Below are 8,724 nucleotides of genomic sequence, written 5' to 3' on the forward strand. Positions count from 1 at the left end.
CATTCAGTGCAAGAGCTTTTAATATTAATAAGATATTACTACCTTAGACAGATTAGATATGATAAACGATTCTACGAAAAGAGTAGATAAAAGATTCGATAACTTAAGAATAGATATCTTACCAAAATCTAAAAAGTTAGTGTACAATACTTCTAAATCGTTTGTCCTCCACTTTATATAGCAATAATCGGAGTATCATATGATAGCATCGAATTGTTCTAATGGCCTGTCAATGTAACGATAAAAATTACATTTATGGAAAAATAATCACAGAAAGAAGCGTAAGCTTTTCAAATAATATAGTATAACACTGAATAAAGAATCGATTTTTTTTTTTTATTTCTTTCGTGAACATTCAATTGCACAAAGTGACTGAAAAGCAAAACACACATATACGCACATAAAAGTATTATTTTTCAAATCTATAATTCAATAATCAACATTGTAATTTTTATACAGAGTATGTGTGAAAAATTTTAAATGTAAAATAAATAAGCTGATTTATGTATTTTAATCATTTTGCAACTGAATATTTATAAAGAAAATAAATGTCAGTTCTTCCTAAGAATAGCTTTCCATTTACGAGGAACGTACACTTTTTTTCGTACACAACACGATCAGTCGGACGTGAGAATTTTTTTCTTTCGATTTTCGCGGATTGCGTGGTGTAAAATCGGAAAGAATGTTATTTGCCGTTCGTTGTAAGTCGTCTTCGAAAACGACCAAACGCGCTTATCGACATAAGTTGGAAAATGATCATATTACACGTAACGCATAAACGGTCAGAAATAGAAATAATGTATTATCAGCAAATACATCGGGCTATCGCATTCCTTCATCCTCGAGGACGCTTCTTGACTATAAGCTGCGCGCTATATTTCCATCGATACAGCACATCATTCGTGCATGCATGTAAAAAACCTTTAAGTGATGTATCAAATTACAAATTCCACAAATGTATCGCGTGGCGGTACTTTTATCAACGGATAGCCTTTATTATTCAGCGATTTGTCGATGATAATAATAATAATAATAATAATAAACTTTATTGATGTGCAAGATATAAAATTATAAATATAAAATGCAATGCATAAATTAGAGTCACATTTTAAAAAAGTGAGTATCAGCAATAATGTAAGCCTGGACCTTATTATAATAATTAATTAAATAACAGATGGAACGAAATATACAATTGAGAAGATTACAATTATAAATAATAACGTGTACAATGATGAGCAGAAATTTTATGCACACACACAGGCGCACACACATGCGCGCGTGTTTGTGTGTCTGTGTGTATATAAACGTATGTGTATGTACATACACAGAGTGATTATTGAATGTGGTGTATGATAAGTGAAAAATATTTATTGATTATATTATTTAATATTATTTATTTGCTGAACGCTATACGCTATTTGTTGCATCAATCGTGAATATTTCGCGGAGACGGATCGTATTTGGAGATTCTAAGGGACTGCGCGCAATGAAGGAATAAGATCAGAGAATAGGTACAGAGAATAAAAATTTCAATCTATCAGAAATATATTCTGTAGTATATATTCTGTAGTGCATCGTGTTTCTGATTGGTTGAAATTCTTATAATCTGTTCCTGTTCCTTCATTGTGCGTATCCCCTTACTGTTAAACTATTTTCCTATACATGTCTCCGAAGACCGACGATGACGTACATACGTTCGATAACGTAAAGAGAATTACGTTTTCACACAGTTTAATTATTAAATAACAGGCCTATTCGGAAATACTCTCGGAAATGCTTTAATACCTACTCGAGCGCGGGAGGAGTCAATGTTTTACAAATAGATCTTAGAGCGCGTGCAGAGACGTTAGGAGGGTGGCTCATGTCCAAAATTGGCCCGTCGTGGACTTCACGCCGCCCGTATTGAATTTCACGCAATATTTTTCCAACTCTAAAATCTCAACCATCAGTCTCCGGAGTTTTTTTTTTATAATCTCGATTAAATACCGCATTTTACTTTGCGATTTTCCAATAAATCGTTCGCGAACTCATATTCCGATTTACTTTCGCTCGTCATCTTCTCCAGACTCTTTGATCGTTACATAGACGTAATGTGCAATTTTTCATATTGTGAAAATTGTCATTGTTGAAAAGATAAATATCGTGGAAGCTGATGTTAGAAATTGATATATAAAGCGATAGTTGCGAAGATTTTAATCTGATACAATGTAAACAATCATCTTCTTAATTTCTCTTTAAAACTTGTTGTAAAGTGCATTTTATTGTAAAGAGTGAAATCTCACTCTTAAAGATTGAAACTTGAGCCACTCTTTTTCGAAACTGGCTCAATTCTTCAGAGCGAGATTTTACTCCAAAGAGTTTAGAGAGTTGGAAATTGTGTTGCAGTTTTCTTTCTGATATCTGATTTCCTGTTGGTATATTTTAAAAAGTTATAGATATGCAAGAACGTTGTTTTTAACAAGATTATGTGTTGTTTCATAATTGCAGAAAGATATCGAAAGACTGTCAGAAAATTATTGTAGAACGATAGAAAGCGTGGTTTAAGAATCGGGACAGAAGATATATATAGCGGGAGGGATCGGGGTCGCTACTAAAATATACACTAAGCATATAGCAAAGAAACTCAATCTCCCATTTTAAATGATTATTTCTCATGATTTATATAATTTATATAAAAAGTAAGCAAATTGTCAAACTGTCCTTGAATTGCCATGTTATTATTTCTGTGTTAATTGCATTAACCCTTGTCTTGTTCAGTACCAATTTATGATTGTTGAACGCAAATTAATTGGTCCTTTTTTCGTCTTCAGACATTCACAGCTTGGTGCAACTCGCATCTACGCAAAGCAGGCACTGCCATCGAATCGATCGAAGACGATTTCAGGAATGGGTTGAAACTGATGTTACTGCTTGAGGTCATCTCAGGTGAGACTCTTCCGAGACCCGACAGAGGCAAAATGAGGTTCCACAAGATTGCCAATGTGAACAAGGCCCTCGATTATATCGCTAGTAAGGGCGTTAAACTGGTTTCAATTGGTGCAGAAGGTACGTTTTTCCTCTTAACGAAATCATTGTAAAAAGTATAGTAGCTAAATTGTGTATATTGATTTTATAAAAATATTTTTTATGCCAATAATATATGTTATAGAAATCAAAGTTTATTAGATTTTTAGTGTTTGCATCATACTTTTGTATTTATTAATAAAATTATAAAAATATTGCATATTTAATATAATTTATATTTTTTTTTATCTTGTACGCTTCAAAAATCGATAACTTTTTGACAGAAATCGTTGACGGCAATCTAAAGATGACTTTGGGAATGATATGGACCATTATCTTGAGATTCGCAATCCAGGATATTTCTGTAGAGGAGATGACCGCGAAGGAAGGACTGTTACTTTGGTGCCAACGCAAAACGGCACCGTACAAGAATGTCAACGTTCAAAACTTCCATTTGTCCTTCAAGGACGGTCTCGCATTCTGCGCTCTTATTCATCGTCATCGGCCCGATTTGATCGACTACAATAAACTCAGCAAAGATAACCCCCTGGAGAACTTGAACACTGCCTTCGATGTCGCTGAAAAGTATCTCGACATTCCTCGCATGTTAGATCCCGATGGCATGTATCAAATCAAACGTTAAATTAAATACTTACGATAGATATCTTAGGAATATACGAGACACACGTTCGACATTTTGATTATTAGGATCGAGGAGACGATTATATCGAATCGCCGAGATTATATATTTGCCTTTCGTTATATAGGATGGAACTACGATTGGATTCTTTCTTTTAGCATCGAAATGACATGCATAAACACTTTAATGTTCACATATTCCCTTGATATCATATAGATTTGATCAACACTCCCAAGCCGGATGAGCGAGCTATCATGACGTATGTGTCCTGCTACTACCACGCGTTCCAAGGTGCCCAGCAGGTCAGCGTAAAAAAATGCGTGTTGCTCTCCCTCGTCCTTACCCTCGTTCTTAAAAGCGACCTGTTTAATCCTTCGTTAACGCGAACTATAAATGAATTGTATTGCTAACTGATAACGACGTTTGAACCTGCTAATTGATCACCTTGCTGTTGTCTTAATTCAATTACTTCACCAGGACCGAAACAAACTATGCATTGTGTTCTATAACATTTTTTAAATAAGAGTATGTTACAACCGAATTTTGTGTGTATTATCTTTGCCAACATAGTTTATGCGAAGGACGTCGCATTTTTATTATATGTATTGTAGATATGACATTGTAAGAATTATATAATGAATTATTAATGGCGTTCCGCTTCTTGCTGGACTTGTTTACCGTTAAAATTAATTAAATTTTTAACGGCAAGTTCTTACGCTAACAACGCATGGTTTGAGTTTCTTCGAATGTGTTTTTCTAGATATGCGAAATACGGCAATGCCTGATGAGAGAGCTGTGATGACCTATGTTTCCTCATACTACCACTGTTTTAGCGGTGCTCAAAAGGTGTGTGTTTTTCAATTTGAATTAACTTATGACCTATAACCTATAACAAACACGTCAAATATTTGCGTGTGCATTATTGAAATACATTATTAATACATGCAGCAAAAAATTCAAGACATTTAATATTTATATCTCAAGTTCCTTATTTACATTTCTAGATGGCTATATCCACGATTGCATGCATCTTACTCAGTGGAAGTAAACTACACACGTTTCAAATGTATAAACGTAATATGAAAATTCTTTGTAAGGAAAAAATATGTATTTTCTTATTGTAGGCAGAGACAGCGGCTAACAGAATCTGCAAGGTACTGAAGGTGAACCAAGAGAACGAGCGTCTCATGGAGGAATACGAGCGCTTGGCTTCCGATTTACTCGAATGGATACGACGAACGCTACCATGGCTCGCGAATCGACAAACTGATAATTCCCTCGCCGGTTGTCAGAAGAAACTAGAGGAGTACAGGACATATCGGCGCAAACATAAGCCGCCGCGTGTCGAACAGAAAGCCAAGCTGGAAACGAATTTCAATACTCTTCAGACCAAACTGAGGCTGAGCAACAGACCGGCGTATATGCCCACAGAAGGAAAAATGGTGTCCGACATAAATAAAGCATGGAGAAGTAAGTTTTATCAGAATCCCTTTGTATATGTTTCTTTGTATATTTTCGAATAAAATATTGGTATTTTAAAAATTATTTTTAGATTTGGAGTTGGCCGAAAAGACGTTCGAGGATTGGTTATTATCCGAAATGATGCGTCTGGAGCGACTGGAACATTTGGCGCAAAAATTCAAGCACAAGGCAGATGCTCATGAGGATTGGACCGCCGGCAAAGAAGAGATGCTTACGTCTCAACATTTCCGGCAATGCAAATTAAACGAACTTAAGGCCCTGAAAAAGAAACACGAAGCTTTCGAATCAGACCTCGCTGCTCATCAGGATCGCGTAGAACAGATCGCGGCTATTGCTCAAGAACTTAAGTAATTTCAAAACTCTGAATCTATCTTAGACGATTATTTTGATCATTATAATACTTAAATTCTATTGTTATAGCACCCTCGAGTATCACGATAGCGCATCTGTGAACGCCAGATGCCAACGCATTTGCGATCAATGGGATCGCTTGGGTACGCTCACTCAACGTAGACGTCAAGCTCTCGATGAAGCCGAGAAAATACTGGAGAAGATAGACGTCTTACATCTGGAATTTGCCAAGCGCGCTGCTGTGAGCACTTGATTACATAAAATTTGACTCGTAAAATTGTCAGCTTTTTTTATACAGACTGACGTCGCATGATTTTTAGCCATTCAACAATTGGTTGGATGGAACTAGAGAAGATCTAGTGGACATGTTTATCGTCCATACAATGGAGGAGATCCAAGGTCTGATGGATGCGCACGCTGCATTCAAAGCTACGCTAGGCGAAGCAGATAAAGAGTACAATTCAATTGTGGGATTGGTGCGCGAAGTCGAATCCATAGTCAAGCAATACCAGATTCCTGGCGGCCTAGAGAATCCTTACACTACTCTCACTGCAATGGTATGTTGAAGAATAAATTATTGATGTAGTATAGGGATTACTCTCAAATTAATCGATACTTTTTGTTCTATAGGACCTTACTAAGAAATGGAGCGACGTTAGACAATTAGTCCCTCAACGCGATGGTACCCTAGCAGCTGAACTTCGCAAACAACAAAGTATCCTTGCTTTCTAATATTGATTATTTAATTTTGATTTTCTGATCCTAATATAAATTTCATGCCAAATATATTACGATTTAATGAACATTTTCTCATTTTCATTGCTTTTAAAAGATATTTCCTGAATTGTGAAAATAGATAATGAACTGCTTAGACGACAATTCGCTGAAAAAGCCAATGTTGTTGGACCATGGATAGAACGTCAGTTAGATGCCGTAACTGCGATTGGTCTCGGTCTTCAGGTGAGGTATTTCTACTCTTAAGTAGAGATTTTTGTCTGTCGTTTATATATTTTATATATAATTAGTTATATATAAAAATATGAATTTTAAAAAATTATATTTATACTTTAGGGAACTCTCGAGGATCAGTTACATCGTCTGAAAGAGTACGAACAGGCTGTATATCAATACAAGACTCATCTTGAAGAATTGGAGAAGATTCATCAAGCGGTTCAGGAAGGTATGATCTTCGAGAACCGGTACACTCAGTATACCATGGAAACGCTGCGCGTTGGTTGGGAACAGCTTCTGACATCGATCAATCGCAACGTTAATGAAGTCGAAAATCAAATTCTCACCAGAGATTCAAAGGTATTTTATATCATTTAAATAATTATAAAATTATACATCATTTAAAGAAATATTGATTGTAATCATGAGTATACAAGAGAAAAGATGCTTTTATAATCAAAATTAAATGCAAAAAAATTGAAACATTGACATCGAAAAAATTATGCCAGAAGAAAAGGAAACTGATTTATCAAGTGAAGAAATCGAAGATTCTGAAATAACAATAGACGATGAAGTTACGCCAAAACAAAATATGCATCAGTTTTTTATATGAGATATGTTTATTGATAAATGAAGTTTATCTAAACAAGATACGTAGGAAAAGGAAAAAAAGTCATATAGAATATTAACATAAAAACCTCTTACATTCACATACATATTCCAATATATGTAAATATATATATTGCCATTATTAAAAATCTATTGTTCATATTACGTATACTACAGATTTTCAGTACTAGTAATGTATATCATAATATGAATAATATTGCCGAGTTGCTTACAATCTTCGTTAAAAACAAGCGGAAACATTTCTATTTCAGGGTATCACTCAAGAGCAGTTGAATGAATTCCGCAGCAGTTTCAACCATTTCGACAAAAACAGGACAGGTCGATTGGCACCGGACGAATTTAAATCTTGCCTTGTATCTCTGGGGTACTCTATTGGAAAGGACAGACAGGGCGATATCGACTTCCAACGAATTCTGGCCATTGTCGATCCTAATAATTCAGGCTATGTGCACTTTGACGCTTTCCTCGATTTTATGACACGTGAGTCTACTGATACTGATACAGCGGAGCAGGTCATCGACAGTTTCCGCATTCTCGCTGGCGACAAGGTAAGAATACTTCAAATTTTTATGACAATGCAGCGATGAAAGTTGCATGTTTAACTTGTGTCGTAAATTCTTGTTTTTCAGCCTTACATCTTGCCAGATGAATTGCGGCGAGAATTACCACCGGATCAGGCGGAATATTGCATTCAGCGAATGCCTCCATACAAAGGACCGAGCGCTGTGCCTGGAGCATTAGACTATCGCTCTTTCTCAACAGCTCTATATGGTGAATCTGATTTGTAAATTTACGTAATATTCGATGCGGAATAATATAAAAAAAAAAAAGATACAAAAAGCGAATCAGATATTGTCAATTGACAAGTGAACGCCTCAAAATTACTCTTACTATTTTAATACTTTAACGCATCAACGTATTTTCATGTGGCGATACGTTTTATGAAAATAAAACTCAATATGAAAGAGTACAATACATTCAATAATATGTCACTACAATAAATAATAATTGTACGTGTACATGTATGTATATATATGTATACGTATACATACACACTCGAGATTATTGGATGTGTGAGGTAAGAAAGAGTAGATGGTGTCATTTTAACGCAAAGGGATCTAAGTGTGTCAAAATAGATAATTAAGAATATCTTCCACATGAATGGAAATCACATATCAAATATATACAAGGAAAGAGGATTTACGTAACTTATATAAGTCTGTTAACGTGACAATAATAAGTATCAAATATATTTAGATACCTTTCGTTAAAAGGATAAGAAACGTAAATATATGTAGACACGAAGTTCGAAATCAATGTACTCTTCTAGAACGTTTTGCTACATGCTTGCTCTTTTATTCTTTTATGTAGTCTACACCGAAACGAGACAGCTCGAATTTTCTTTTTTTTTTTCTTTTTGGGATGGTAAGTGCCAATGTTAGATAAGATCTTGTGTAATTCTTGTCTTGTAATAGAAAGAAATTGTATCTTAGACTGGTAATTATGGCAAAAAGAAAAGGCTCACATAATTGGATAGTTAGTGAGTGCATTGATACTAGAGGCTCTCCGAATTATTATTAGAATAGTATTACTGGATATTTATTCTAAAGTCCTAATAGCCTACATTTTGTATTTGATTATACAGCGAAAGAGACATATATATATAT

At 35.0% G+C, this 8,724-nt stretch overlaps 1 protein-coding gene across 3 annotated transcripts in view; it reads left to right on the top strand.

Annotated features, from left to right (window-relative positions):
- LOC108750226 (alpha-actinin, sarcomeric) overlaps positions 1 to 7,875 on the top strand; it is a 22,044-nt gene extending 14,169 nt beyond the window's left edge. Inside the window, exons 3-15 of one of the 3 annotated variants that reach the window (XM_018489555.1) lie at positions 2,811 to 3,045; positions 3,288 to 3,623; positions 3,860 to 3,949; positions 4,404 to 4,489; positions 4,768 to 5,113; positions 5,196 to 5,472; positions 5,546 to 5,717; positions 5,797 to 6,033; positions 6,107 to 6,191; positions 6,333 to 6,436; positions 6,548 to 6,787; positions 7,309 to 7,605; positions 7,687 to 7,875. In XM_018489555.1, the coding sequence (XP_018345057.1) occupies positions 2,811 to 3,045; positions 3,288 to 3,623; positions 3,860 to 3,949; positions 4,404 to 4,489; positions 4,768 to 5,113; positions 5,196 to 5,472; positions 5,546 to 5,717; positions 5,797 to 6,033; positions 6,107 to 6,191; positions 6,333 to 6,436; positions 6,548 to 6,787; positions 7,309 to 7,605; positions 7,687 to 7,845 (2,664 nt within the window). In that variant the 3' untranslated portion in view covers positions 7,846 to 7,875. The remainder of the gene's footprint in view (positions 1 to 2,810; positions 3,046 to 3,287; positions 3,624 to 3,859; positions 3,950 to 4,403; positions 4,490 to 4,767; positions 5,114 to 5,195; positions 5,473 to 5,545; positions 5,718 to 5,796; positions 6,034 to 6,106; positions 6,192 to 6,332; positions 6,437 to 6,547; positions 6,788 to 7,308; positions 7,606 to 7,686) is intronic. The other 2 variants (XM_018489554.1, XM_018489553.1) reach the window with 2 other exon arrangements.
- The last annotated feature ends 849 nt before the right edge of the window (positions 7,876 to 8,724 follow it).

The sequence above is a fragment of the Trachymyrmex septentrionalis genome, unplaced genomic scaffold (assembly GCF_001594115.1).
Source record: "Trachymyrmex septentrionalis isolate Tsep2-gDNA-1 unplaced genomic scaffold, Tsep1.0 scaffold334, whole genome shotgun sequence".
Taxonomy (NCBI): domain Eukaryota; kingdom Metazoa; phylum Arthropoda; class Insecta; order Hymenoptera; family Formicidae; genus Trachymyrmex; species Trachymyrmex septentrionalis.